The sequence below is a fragment of the Felis catus genome, chromosome A3 (genome assembly GCF_018350175.1).
Source record: "Felis catus isolate Fca126 chromosome A3, F.catus_Fca126_mat1.0, whole genome shotgun sequence".
In the NCBI taxonomy this organism is placed as follows: Eukaryota; Metazoa; Chordata; class Mammalia; order Carnivora; family Felidae; genus Felis; species Felis catus.
The window spans coordinates 100678998-100693432 of record NC_058370.1 but is presented as its reverse complement, the minus strand read 5'-3'; the positions used below and the strand labels follow the sequence as shown (position 1 = coordinate 100693432).

General features: G+C 45.0%; 1 protein-coding gene across 6 annotated transcripts in view; it reads left to right on the top strand.

Moving 5' to 3' along the window:
• Nucleotides 1-14435, top strand: part of REEP1 (receptor accessory protein 1) — a 113400-nt gene that overhangs the window by 82371 nt on the left and 16594 nt on the right. For 4 of the 6 annotated variants that reach the window (XM_023251848.2, XM_023251852.2, XM_023251853.2 and 1 more), the window contains exon 6: nt 6919-7071. The exons of 1 other annotated variant lie outside the window; for it this stretch is intronic. In XM_023251848.2, the coding sequence (XP_023107616.1) occupies nt 6919-7071 (153 nt within the window). The remainder of the gene's footprint in view (nt 1-6918; nt 7072-14435) is intronic. One more of the 6 variants, XM_023251849.2, reaches the window with a different exon arrangement.

The following is a 14435-nucleotide window of genomic DNA, read 5'->3' as shown; positions in this document are numbered from 1 at the left end:
GCTTCTTAGAAGCATTAACCTTGAGAATGAGAAAGTGAGGTGTGTGTGTGTGTGTGTGTGTGTGTGTGTGTGTGTGTGTGTGAATGTTTCATTTCCTCAAGACTTCATGCCACTTGAGAAATATTATGGTGGGAATACAAATTCTTCTCCCTCTTTGTAATGCTACAAAGAGCCCAGCACAGTGCATTGCACCCAGCTGAGCCCTGAACCACCTTGGTGATAACGGGAATAGAGCAATTTTATGAAAAAAAGATACTTTGCCAAGTCACCCATGACTAGGGTGACCATAAATTTTAATGTCCAAACCAGTCCAGTACGCCTTTCTGGAATAATTACACCAGGAACCCGTATACACGAACCCAATCCCAAGCAAACAGGGACCCATGGTCACCCTACTCATGGCTCCATTTTACGACTCCTGGGCCCTACCTTTCTCCTCCCAGAAAACACCCTCAACTCACAAATCAGTTCTCACTCTAAACATCTACTGCGTTTAGCCAGAATGACATGGAAGAGAGTGTGAGGTAACCGAAAGACTGTCTCTTACTTCAGAATAAAAGGAGGCTGGGGTCAGGTGACTGGATGAAGGGTCATTTCTCCTCTGTCTTCTGCTTTTCTCCCCCCATCCTTTGAGGGCTCCCCAGGAGGAAAGTGTGGAGCTTAAAGATCTTTTGGTTACTCTTTCTTTCTTTCTTTCTTTCTTTCTTTCTTTCTTTCTTTCTTTCTTTCTTTCTTTCTTTCTTTCTTCCTAATTAAAGTATAATTGACATGTAAGATTATATTAGCTTAAGGTGTACAACATGTGGCCACACTTTTAGTTAATACTTCTTTTCTTGTAATTTTTCTTGTATTTGAGCCCTTTCCTTAAAAAAAAAAAAAGAAACATGTTTACAGGGTTTTTGCATCATCAGGAGTGAAGAAACTTTGTAAACAGTATTGTACAAATATAAGTTGTTATTAACGTTAATATTTTATTTTAGAACTGGAAAAACGAAAACAACACAATTACACATGGGAAGTTTCTCCTCCAGGACTACTAATCCCCCTCCCACCCCCAGTTTTCCCCAGGGTTTCTGTCCCTGGGAAATGTCGATGCATCTTTTCTTTCTATGAAACTGCTCTGTCTCCTTCCTGAGGACACGCTTCTCTAGGACCATCGGTCTAAACGTCCCTGGTCTCTGAGTGGGCTCTGAGCCTCAAAGCTGGGTGTTTCCCAGCCAATAATTTCACCCAGAGGGAAAATTGAGCCCCAGGTTTTTTAAAGACTAGAATTGGAAATCTTTCTCTCTTTTTAAAAATAATGCTCTAGAGGGGTGCCTGGGTGGCTCAGTCGGTTAAGCGTCTGAGTTTTGTTTTTGGCTCCGGTCATGATCACAAGGTCCGTGGGTTTGAGCCCTGCGTGGGGCTCTGCATTGACAGCATGAAGCCTGCTTGGGATTCTACTCTCCCTCTCTCTCACCCTCCCTTTGTCGTGCTCTCCCTCTCTGTCAAAATAAATAAACCTAAGAAAAATAAAAATAATTCTCTAAAATAAAACACATTCTCACAAGAAAGAGAAACCATGAGGAGAAAAACCAATTGATAAAAAGTTTTAAAACTGTGAGGTGTCCAAGGCCACCTTATCGCTCTTGAACTAGGAAGCACGTATTAGGTCTCTTCCATCTGCCCCGTTCTTAGACCTAGTAAACAAACCTTGCTTTTTACTTGCCCCATAACTTGAAAAATAATGTTGTTTTACTCCCCCTGGAGATCCGATCCTTAGAACAGCTCCTCCAATACCAATTCTGTTGTTAAAGTCACCCGTTAAGACACTGCTCCAAGTAGTGCAGTGGATTCTGGATGCTGTGGATTCGGGGTTCTGCTTCCCCAGATTGTGTGTGGGTTTTTCTCCCTAGAATCTAATATTTCCTATTATATTGTTAGCTTCTGGAGATGAGGGACTCTAGATTCTTTTCCTTTGTTTCTTGCCTAGAAAAAAACAAAATAAAGAACCAGTGCCTACTTGTTTAGCATTCTGCATTCATAGCTACTCATCAAACCTTGTTGATCTGAAGAATAAACGTTTTTGATTCTCTAGTCCCGCTCTGTCCAGTGCGGCTACTTACATTTGAATTAATTACAATTACGTAAATTTAAAATTCAGTTTCTCAGTTATGTTAGTCCCATTTCCAATCCTCAGCAGCTGTGGTAGCAGGTGGCTGGCACAGATATAGACGGTTTCCAACATCACGGAAGGTTCTCTTGGGCAGCACTGCCCCAAGCCCTCTATGAAACGTCTTGGGTTCTCTTTGCCTTTATTTCCCCCCTTCACCTGCAGTGCCCTGGCTTTGACAGGGCCCTTCTCTTACCCACTCAGCACTGTGGGGCCTCCTTAAATGAGGTTCACCAGCAAAATAGGGAGATGGAGACTCAACCTATGGCATCACCCATGGTGTTGCTTTTATTTCTTTTCCTTGGCCCAGTGCTGCTTTCACGCCATGACCTCCATTTCCCCAATCTGCCAGCCATAACTCAGGCACTTTGCCTGCAGTTATGGTCAACAGCCGCCAAGGGATAGCCAAGCCCCGGTTACAGGATGGCACCTGAACACGGGTACTAGAGCCACAGAGAGACAACTTGTGGTGTTTCCCCGCTCATTTTAAAGTCCCACTCAATTTTGCCTTAAGAATAAAACAAACTCTACGAGATAGTTTTTGGCATAAACAAAAAAAGTCCCCTCCCTATTATCCATCACTGCCTTATCTAAACTTCTTGCTTGAAAAAAATACTGCTTTCAAACCACCATGAAACTTTATTTTTGGAACCAGAAGCTCATTCCCAGAGGCTCATAAAACCAGTGATTTGCAGCTTCTGGCCAGACTGGAGTCGTTTTTTCCTTGCCTTTGTTTTTTGTTTTTTGTTTCTGGCTATCTGTTGAATACTAATTAGGTGCAAACCACCTGTTTACAATTAATCAGAGGGCAGGTATTGATTTTCCTTCTATAAAACTTCCCTGTGTCAGCTCATTCTCAGAAAGCATTTCCAAGGAAGAAGAAAAGACTGCCATCCCCTCCATGTCTCTGTGTCTCACCTCACTGTCACACCCTCGTGTCTGCTCCATCCAGTAGCTGAGGAACACTTTCAAGCCATTGTATTGGTTACATCAAGTTGGCCTTCTCTCTTCTGTTTTAGCTAAGGACAGTGTGACATAAAATTAATATTTACACTTCACCATGGCAACCAGTTTTAAACCCCAAGATTATCTAAACTGCTGAACAACCTGCTGAAAAAGTTGGGAAGTATTGCCTGCCGTCTAAGTCTCTCAAACAAATCAGCTTGCACCCGAGCTAAGCTCTCTGCAACTTGTTGAATCAGAACCAAGCAAGACTTCTTGCCAGTGTGGTTCTACCATGTTCACCTTTATTATTCAACACCCCATCATCATCCTGGATCCCTTCTCTCCTGTGTTTCTGCTGGGACGACTATGGCACCTCACTCCACCTGGTAGATGGCTAGGGAGAGTAAAACAACAGAAGACACAATGCCACCAGTCAGCTAAAGAGGAAGGGCCAGGAACTCACACGGTTGTCTCCTGCCCCCTCTCTGTCCCAAGTTAACCTGTGGAGGTTGTGTATAGCTGGATGCATCAAGGGTCCAGGTGGGAAGAGAGAAGCCTGCCTGCTTACCTGGTCTTGGAGAGGAGCCTGGTTGAACCTATGAGGTCTGAGAAAGCGTTTTCAAGATCACTTGTGAGCAGGAAGAGCTTCTTCTTGGCTGTGGTGATGTGGCGCCTTCTTAGTCACCTCCTCCTTCCAGACTCTTGTCTCCTGCTAGCTCCCTTCCTCCTCCCCTCGCTCAGCAGTGTTGGGTGGGATTTCTCCAGGGCCTCACCTCGCTCTCTTCTCCCTCCCAGGACCATCTCACCTTCAGCTGTCCCCTGATGCCTGGTTCCCAGATTAGCTTCTCTGCCTGGGACTCCAGTACTGCATTTCTGATTCTCTGCTGAACTTCTCCTCACCTTGTCTCCTTGGTATCTTTACTTAGTATTTTCCTAACTCTGAATCCACCCCTCCTCTTGTGTCCCATCTTTCTGATGACAATGAAATCACCACCCCCTCCAGACCTCCAGGCTCCAGATCTCAGTCATCTTTGATGCTCTTCCTTCTTCCTACTTACTCTTCAAGTCCTGCCCATTTTACATCTCTTCCCTTTCTCTAGGCCTTCTTCCCCACACCCTTCCTTTTGGCTTGGACTATTGCAGTAGCCACCCAGATAGTCACTGCTGCTCTCCTCCTTTGCCATTTGAGCTCTGATCCTAGCCTTTCTGTCTTGTCCCTCCTTACCTTTCTGGGTCCTCTTGTACTGCACTTACAGCACCACCTTCTGTGCTGTTCTAGAAATAGCACACAGAGTTGCTATTTCTAGACTTTTCTCTTTCCTGCCTCTGCTCTTGTTGGTCCTTCATCTGCCCCTGTCACCCCCTGTTTGAAATCCTTTCCACCCTTCAAGGTCAAATGCCACTGTCTCCATGGAAACCTCTTCTGATTCCAGGTGGAAGTGTTCTCTTGCTTCTTGGTCCCCACATGGCACTCTGTTGTCATCATTAGAATTCATATCTTTTTTTTTTATGTTTATTTATGAGGGAGAGAGAGAGACAGAACATGAGCAAGGGAGGGGCAGAGAGAGAGGGAGACACAGAATCCAAAGCAGGCCACAGGCTCCGAGCTGTCAGCACAGAGCCTGATGCGGGGTTTGAACCCATGAACCGTGATATCGTGACCTGAGCTGAAGTCGTACTGAGCCATTCAGGTGCCCCTAGAATTCATATCTTATCTGCATCCCTAGTAGGTGCTCAGTAAATGTTAGAGGAATGAAGGACTGTCGTACATATTTATAGCTGTCACAGCTTATAGAGCAGTACTCCGCATCACACGTGGACTTTGGGGGTAAGCAGGGCCCGATTAAACACCCCAGCTCCCACATTACTGCTGCACCTCTCTGAGCCTCAGCCTCTTCACCTGAAAAATAGGCATGATGCCACAAAACACTCATGAGATGATGGAGATAAAGATTTCAAAGAATGCAGAGCTCATACTAAATGCTTAATAAAGGTTGCCTGTTACTCACTTCTGTATGCTGGTTTGATCTCTGAGGTTGATCATTTTCTGTTGAGCAGAATAAAAGGAACAAGTCAGATGCTGGTGTTGGGAAGTTCTTTACAGTTCAGACTCTTCTGGAGAGGAAACTGAATTTCCCTGTCCTGTGGATCTAGGCTCTCTTCCCGTCTTTTCTCTGTGGTGCGGTAGCGTGAGCACAGGATCTGGTGTTACTTGCACTCTTGTCCCCGGCCCGCCTTGCTGGTGCTGTGTCTCCCTGGGCAAGCCACCCTCCAGCCCTGGGCTTCAGGTCCCTCGTGGCTCTCGGCCCCATTTTCCATACAGTTGTTTCCTCCTCCTCTTCAGCCTCGTGGTGAGTGGGTCCCTGGGGTCAGCTTACAACAGTGAGCATCTGCCCTCCCCCAAGAGAGAAGGAATGTCAAACCCATAGGTTGCTAGAGCAGGCAGGAGCCTTAGATGCCGTCTTTGTAACCCCATCACCACCACTTCTCAGGGGTGGACACTGAGACCCGGATGTTGAATGGCTCACTCAGGGTCATACAGCTGTTAGTGGCCAAGCTGGGCTCAGAGTGAGACTTTCTAGTTCCCAGTCCCGTTTTCCCTGAATCTCTCCAAGCACCCCCGGGCCCCCTCCCAGCCCCACCCCCACAACACATTGGGCTAACGTTTCCTGACCTTTATTTACTTGGGTTACATCACCAGCCCCTGAGAACACATGGCTGAGTACCTGAGAGATGACTGTCTTGCCACTGAGAATTTTAGAATTGGTCACAGCCCTGGAGACAGTCAAGGTTGTCTACCTCCTCTCGTGACCATTTTATATCAAACATCCCTGGGAATTAAGAAGGTGCATTAATATACAAGAGGCGGCCAGCAAATGCCACCAAAGCAGGCTCCCTCTTTGCCCTGAGGCAGGGCTGGGGCAACACTCAAATGCAGGATATAGTACATTCTAGGTGAAGGAATTTGGGTTACAAATACATGTTACCGTAAGATAGAGTTTCTTTAGAGCTTCATCATTTTTATGATAATATGGGCACGTTTGCAAATACAACCGTAGCTCCTCTTTTCACCAACAGCTGAACAAATTTGTCTTGTGGATGCGCCCCCCCCCCCCCGCCCCCGCTCCAGTCCTTTCTCCCCCTCATTGTCCTTTAGCAACATCTCTCCTGTCTTCCGCCTGCACCCCCCCCCCCCCCCCCCCGCCCAGGAAGTGGGATCGCTACCACATCAACCTCCCTTCAGGGCCTTTGCCTTTCCAAGGAGGAAGCTTGGACAAGGCAAAGCTTCCAGCTGAGGCTCCGTGGTGGACGTCTATGTGCGAGGACAGGGACATCAGCTGTGTGTGGAGAGTCCTTCCTGGTGACCCTGAAGCCCTATCACCAGAGTGCAGGCCTGGCTCAGATGACCAGGCTGCAGTATTGTTCCCCTTTCGTTCCAGTGCCGCAGCCCTGGCTCCACTCGAGTGTGAACTCTCGTGTGAGACCTCCGCCGGTGTCAGCCAGCTGCGCTGTCTCCCTCCCTGGAACTTCTGCCTCACGTTTTGTCATCTTTGTCATTTGCTGTCTTGTGTGCATTTGTGTCTTGATGCCCTAGCTAGACTGTGAGCTCCTTGGGAGTAAGGATCGCATCATGTTTCATGTTCATCTTTGTTCCTCTGTGGGGCTTCACACAGAGCTTTGTGAACACTCCCTCTGCCTTCGCTCGAATGAGGGAAGGAGGAAGTGAGTGAGTGAGTGAGGTGGTGAAGACAGCATGGCTCTCTTCAATCCTGTTTTGTAGGCTTGGTGCCCATGGCTTTTTTTCTTTTCCCATTTGTCAGGTGGCTCGACTCTTTCATTTTGTCTCCTCTTTGGACCTCAGAGAAGGGCAGGTAACCCCGTTGAGAGGTGTGACTAACTCCAAACTGATCCAGTCGGGTAGAGAGGCCAGCAGCGACCTCTGCCCACCAGCACATGGTCTGGATCGGAACCAGGTGTTTCTCCTACCGACACCTGCGTGTGTTCGTGTGTGTTAATCCAGAACCAGTCCCCACTTCAGCATCCTTCCAGAGCCTCTTTTTCGTGTCAGTTTGGTAGCATCTAACCTGTGATTAACTTACTTGGATTTTTTTTCTTTGCTTAATGCCTGGAGAACGAGTTGAATTTGATGACTGATGCTATTGGGGGAGAAATCCTCTTTCTTTCTTTCTCCTTTGTTAATCTAATTCGATGTCACAATCAAGGCGGCCCATTTTCATCAGCATGTTGATAAGGAGTCTGCTTGGCATTGATGTAGAGCATGTGTAGCTATAGAGGTTAACTGTCAGCGAGGTGGGTACGGAGAAGGAAATACTAACTCTTTCTGAATTACCAGTGGGGAATGTGGTTATGCTGGTGGCTTTGTTATCCATTGCCTGACTCACTAAAACCTGTTGTCTTTATTCTTGTTGTCATTAGTTACAGGCATTCGATATCCATGAAGGCTCTGCTAGAGCCTTCCCCTGTGACTTGGTGTGTCCCCCGGGAAAAGAGGACCTCATCAGGGGCTTGCAGCCAAGCTTAGTTGCTGTGTTGCATCTGGGCTCTGTGGGCCCTCATGGCAGGCATCCTATTAGTGGTAAATTATTTTACTCGGAATACCAGATTAGTAAAGGTCTGGGTTTTCCCAGGAACACACCCGTTCCCCTTACTAAGAAAAACATCAAAATGGGCACTTGGCTGGCTCCGTTGGTAGAGCATGTAATTCTTGGTCTCAGAGTTGTGAGTTTGAGCCCCATGTTGGGGGTAGAGTTTACTTAAAACACACACACACACACACACACACACACACACACACACACACACACTTCTTTTTTAAAAAAGAAGAAAAACATCAAAGCATACAGAATTCGGCAGTGTGTTAGCTAAGTGGCTTCCTCATCCCTTACCAACTGGGGGAAAGATTAGAAATTAAAGATCTCAGAAAGTTCAGTGACACAGTTTACCTCTTGAAGTCTAATTTTCTAAGAGTTTTAGCCAGAAAAAAAAAAAAAAAGATTAAACAATCAGGAATGGATTACCCTCCCTTGCCTCAAGGCACTTCTGTGGGATTTCTGGGGATTCTAGGAGCACCCTGAAAGAATCACCAGGCCCTGTGTTGACCTGCCCAGAAAGCAGCGAGGTGGGTCTGTTAAAACAACATGTAAATAAGCAACAATAACAAAACTGGGTAGACATGCTTATAACATCTAGGGAATGAAGAGGTCAAGAGTACAACAGATTATATGGTGGTAAGCTGAGAGGTGGGCTGGTAAGGACAGTGCTGACTTGTGACATGACAGCCCTAGGGACAGACTCAGATGTACTTGAAGTAGGCTGACCTTGGTTCATGAAAGGGCCCCCACATCCTTAGCTTTTCCTATGGCTCATATTCTAAACTGAGTGTTGGATGGGGAGGAAATTGATACAGGACTTTCAAAACACGGATACATGGGGTGCCTAGGTGGCTCAGTCAGTTGAGCATCTGACTCTTGCTTTCGGTTCAGGTCAAGATCTCACAGTTTGTAAGTTCAAGCCCCACGTTGGGCTCTGTGCTGGCAGTGTGGAGCCTGCTTGGGAGTCTCTCTCTCTACCACTGTCTCTCTGTGCCCCTCCTGCCCTCTCTCTCAATCTTTCAAAATAAATAAACATTAAAAAAAATTTTAAACACACACACATGTTAAACACACAGAGTTACTGTGGGAGACCCAACAATTATTCTAGAGATTTTCAACTAATTCTAAAAACCCTTATTTTGGAATTGCAGTCAGAGCCAGATAATGAGCCACCAAAGAGGGTCACAGATTCTTGAACTTAGAATTTTCCAGTTGGAAGGGAATCTTGTTCAATGCTTTAATTTCCCAATGAGGTTGCAAAGCTGGCAAAGACCAAGGTGACTTGGGCAAGGCCCCTCATAACAGAGTTGAGACAAGGCTCTTGGGGCTGGACAGCTAATATATTGCAGTTTCTGGAGGTACCACTTCTTCCTTCTCTGTTCTAATCTTGTTTTTTGGTTTTTGTTGTTTTTTTTTTTTTTTAAGTAGTCTCATGTCATTCTGTTTTGGTTTAGATGGCACTTGTCAGCATCATGCAAGCCCTATATTTACAAAATAGGATCCTCAAGGTGATCTTGGGAAAGTGCTATGAGTGTTTCTAAAAATGAAGTGGTAATGATTCTTAAAGGTAATATATGTTTATGGTATAAAATTCCAAAAGCACAAAAGAGGGCATGCAGTGAAGAGTATGTGTTACTCCTGCCCCCACCCCCCACTGGTCCAGCTGTTTTAAAAGAAACCCTGTGACCTTTCAGCAGGCACTTTCACAAATGCATTCATTTGGACATTAACACAGTATAACTGGACCCCCATCCCCTTAGCAGACAAAACTGCAAAGACCTCATCTGTCATTGAATGGGCAGCTCTGAGTGCTGGATGACCAAGAAATATACTTCTCTTTCCACCTGGTCTCCATCTTCACCTACCCAAGTCCTCTAAGGCCAGGTCAAGCATAGTCTCCTCTGGTATGTCTGGCTGCTCCAATGCACACTGTCTGTCCTTTGCACCCTCCAGCCCTCTGGCCTTTTTCATATACTCCTTGTGGACAGAGCACATGTCCCTATTCAACAGAATGCTCCTTGAGGTATGGGACCCTGGCTGATGCACTGGGGTAGGGGTGGGGATTTCCTGTTACTGCTCTTTACTGAGGAAATTGCTCAATACATGGCTGTATGTTCACTCATTCAACTCCTTGAGCCCTAATGTATGTCAGGTAACATGGCAGACACCGATAAATGAAACAATCTGGAGGGGAAGACAAACCAACAAACAATGCCAATAGTTAAATGTAATTGTGTGAGGTGCTACAAAGAAGTACAGACTTCACTGAAAGCATACGACAGGGAGCGGAGGTGGTCAGACAAAACTTCTCTGAGAAGTGCAACCATATTGTATTGAATCTAAAACGCAGTGGTTTGGGGGCACCTGGGTGACTCAGTTGGTTAAGTGTCTGACTCTTGGTCTCAGCTCAGGTCTTGATCTTGGGGTTGTCTGTTCAGGACCCACGTTAGACCCCATGTTGGGCTCTGCATTGGGCATGAAGCCTATTTAAAAAAAGAATGGGATAGTTTCTAAGACTATGTAAGATAACATTGTTATCTACCCCTAAAGGAGGAAAATATTGCCAATCAAATTAGGGCTTAATCCTTTTCCACTTAGAATTTTTACTTCTACTTATCAAAAGGACCCTTTTAGACTTGTTTAGACATAGATTTTTGTGTGTATCACTTTGCACATACATTAAAAGGAACACATAAGCACAATAAATTGATTGAATTTCTTCCTAACCTCGATTTTTCAGTTTCTGAGTCTCACTCTTCTGAATCACTTTTCAACTGAGCTCGTCAGTGTCTGTTTATGACCATGCTGTATCACGCTCCACCTTCCAGAGCGTTGGTAATACACAGCTGGCTGCTGTCTCTGGGATTTTCATCCATGCCGCTGATAACCATTCTGCCAGTGTGGATGCTGCCACTTTCTTGATCTTACCAGAGGTGTCAATGGAGTGTGTTTTAGACAACCTGGACTCATATTTCTTCTGTGGGTGGTTCTGAATGGTTTCAGTTCAGTTCAGTTGTCCATTCATGCCATGGGGATGACAACCAAATGCATTCATGTGTAGGCAATGACAATGATGTCAAGGCAACAACAATTTTAAGACCCACCTCAATTTCAGAGATGAAAAAATGTATGTCTTGAAATAGATGAAGATCATTCACAAGAAGTCTAGGAGTAAGCGGGTACTGTCATTATTCCGGTGAGTCAGAGATGTCAGGGCTCTAAATGGATGTCTCTGTGAGTCACCTAGTCACAAGATGGCAGTTCCACCACAGTCAAAGGCAGGAGACAGGGAGCAGGTTCAGGCCTTTCTCCTGCATATTGGGAAAAGAAATGCCTTTCCCAGAAATCCCTTAGCAAATTCCCCTTACCTCCCATTGGCCAGAATTGAACCACATAGCCATCCATAGCTACAAGGGAGATTGGGAAATCTGTTTTTTTTTCTTTTTTTCATCGTGTCAAGAATGGGGTTGGGAGTGACTTTTGGATGGTCAACTAACAGTATATCCCAGTGTGGTCAAATTCGTTGGAGATACAGTGAGTTAACCTGAAACAGTATAGGACTCTTGAAAGGCTTTAATGTGGTGATGTGGCTCATTGAATTATGGAGAATGTGGTTTTAAGCTTTAACAAACTTAGGGGATCCATATTTATATTCCCAAATAAGGAACCCAGTTTTGTAGAGTACCAGTGAACAATTCTTGATTGCTCCCAGAATAATAAAATGGACGTTCTCCAGAGCAGAGCCAAAGTGGCAGGGTGGATTGGGGTTTGTGGAAAATGAATGGAAATGAGCTTTTGAGAGGAGACGGAGACGGGCTGAGAGGTTTACAAATGAGAGAGCCGTATGAATTCTAACCACCTCAGAATGTTTTGACAGATAAAGACTAATTTGTTTTCAAGATCCTTGTGCCCATGCTGCTATGATTTCGTCTGAGTCAGGACTGTGTTGATACAGAGCTATTATTATCCCCTTTTCTTTGCTAACCTCTGCCACTTCCAGTCTTCATGATGTTAGTGATATTGGAGCTAGGCTGGCTTGGCTTCTGGGCGTGGACTCGAGTGCCTTGCTGAAAAGGACATGTATGGTGCCTGTTGCTGCTTGCTCTCGGATACATTGCTGAACATTGGCAGGAGCTGGCAGGCACATTGATGGACTTAGTCCCTGACCGTTTATTTGGGCTTGGGCTCGTGAAGCCCCTCCTTGTCCTTTTGGCCGGATGTGGTCTTTTTATTTTTTATTTCAACAGCAGCTCGTGTGTCTCAGGCAGCATATCATCCTCATGCTCATCGTCACCACCATCATCACCATCATCATAGTTGGCATCTTTTGAACGCTTACCACGCATCGGGCTTTATACTATCGTATGGACATAATCTCATGTAATCCTCACTATATCTTGCCATGTGGATGCTCCTTAGCAGAGGAGAATATTGAGGTGGAGAGAGGTTAAGGTCACCCAGCTCTTAGTGATAGGACTGTAATTTGACTCTGGGTCTGACTCCAGAACCATTGCTCTTAATTGTCACTTTGTGGAGCTTCAGGTGTGGCACAAGCTGTGTGGTTATTTGTACATTTGCTTTTTTACATTTTGTCAGAAATAGAACTCTATTTTTGGTATTTCCTAATAACACCTAGCACAGTGTCTTGCCCAGAGAACATCCTTGATAAATAATTATTGAACAAAAGTGACTGAATGGGAGGACGACTGAAAGTGAACCAGTAGCCTTTCTGAATGTGAACCTGACACTGAATTACTCCATTATCATTGTCAATATTTCCTGCCTCTTTTCAGAATTCATTTTTGTCCCTTAGCCCTCTCATTTCTAAAAAAAAATATTTTTTTCAACGTTTATTTATTTTTGGGACAGAGAGAGACAGAGCATGAACGGGGGAGGGGCAGAGAGAGAGGGAGACACAGAATCGGAAACAGGCTCCAGGCTCTGAGCCATCAGCCCAGAGCCTGACGCGGGGCTCGAACTCCCGGACCGTGAGATCGTGACCTGGCTGAAGTCGGATGCTTAACCGACTGCGCCACCCAGGCGCCCCTAAAAAAATTTTTTTTAAATGTTTATTTATTTTTTAGATTGGGGGAAGGGGCAGACAGAGCAGGAGACACAGAATTTGAAGCAGGCTCCAGGCTCTGAGCTGTCAGCACAGAGCCCGACGCGGGGCTCAAACTCATGGATCACGAAATCACGACCTGAGCTGAAGTCAGACACTTTAACCATCTGAGCCACACAGGTGCCCCTCTAAATTCTAGATGTCACCTTAAGTGCTTCTGAGTTAAACAATCATAGATCATTGTCTGATAGCTTTGGAGGGGATTATACTGGGCAGCCAGTCTCACCTCATTTTCATAGCACAGATCACCCAGCTGTTAATGTCTAGAAGGTGAGGCCTCAGACCCCTTGGCCATCATCAGACATCAGAGGGGTGTCTGAGGGTGATTTCCATCTCTCTTTTTTTTTTTTAACATAAAACACTCCTTTGTCTGGATTTATAATTCTGATCGTATATATCTGATTATTTAAATAGTTTTCTTTTTGCTCTTAGTTTCCTAGAGACGGTTTTAGATCTTTGGTATGTTGAGAACTTATCTTTTTCATATTTTAATGCATCTTTGTTTTATTCTGACATTGCTTCTAGACCTGTCTGCAAGCTCCTTTTGTTTTCCCCCTTCCCTCTAACTAACTCATTCTGCATTTGCATTTGCTCCTTTATCTAACTGGCCCTTTGACTAGTCACTTCTATGAACTGCGGTGCTTTGCTGGCCATTTTCATTGTTTTTTTGTTTTTGTTTTTTTTTCCTTAAGTAAAATGAAAAGTCCTCCAACCCCTTTGCCATGTTGTGGCCCTTGTTTGTTTTATTAAACCCACCCCCAACCCAGAGCCCTCTTGTTGACTGTTCCCACCTATTTTGTGCTGATTTGTTGGTTCTATTATATCTGTTGTGTCTTACTGTTCCCAAGTAGTCCAGCCCTCTAGGACCACTTTCCCTTCATTATCCTAATAAAATACCTCCTCCACTGTCCTCTGCTGTCCCATGTACCTGTGGGAAGTCTGCACGCCCTCCAGTATTTCTGAAGATGCCCAACTTCATTGATTTGCTTGGTGGTTACTTGCCTGTCACCTTTTGCTCAAATCCCAACCCAATTCTCAATCAACCCCAGTCTCCTACCAGCCCCCAGCCCCCTCTCAAGTTCCTTCTCCTCCAAACACAAGGTCCCTCTCCAGCCTCAAGGCACCCCTAAGGCGATGCCCCCTCCCTGAGCCTTCATTATGATCCTTTTCACTGTGACACAGATTCTCTCATCCAGACAGCAAGGACCTTCCCTTTCATAAGTATAATGGATTGATCTCCCGCTTTCCTAAACAAAAGAACAGTTTTCCCCTGAGATGAATTCTGTGACTCTCTCAGAATATGAAATGGTTACAGTCAGCAGGTTTTTTTTTTTTTTTAATGTCATGTTTTTTTCTTTCCTGATTCATTACCTTTTGGGTATTTTATGAAGCTCAAATGCAAGAGTGGAAACAAATATGCCTCATAAACAGTAACATGAACAGATAAAAGAAGTTGCTGTTGTCATACATTTTTAAAAAATACCGGCTGATTTTTATTTCCTTTGAAAAGTGTAAGGACTGAGCACATTGATTATTAGGTTTTGATTTTTCTGACCAGATTCTTGTGTACTGGAAACTGAGCAAAAATGTGGCTATGTAGGGA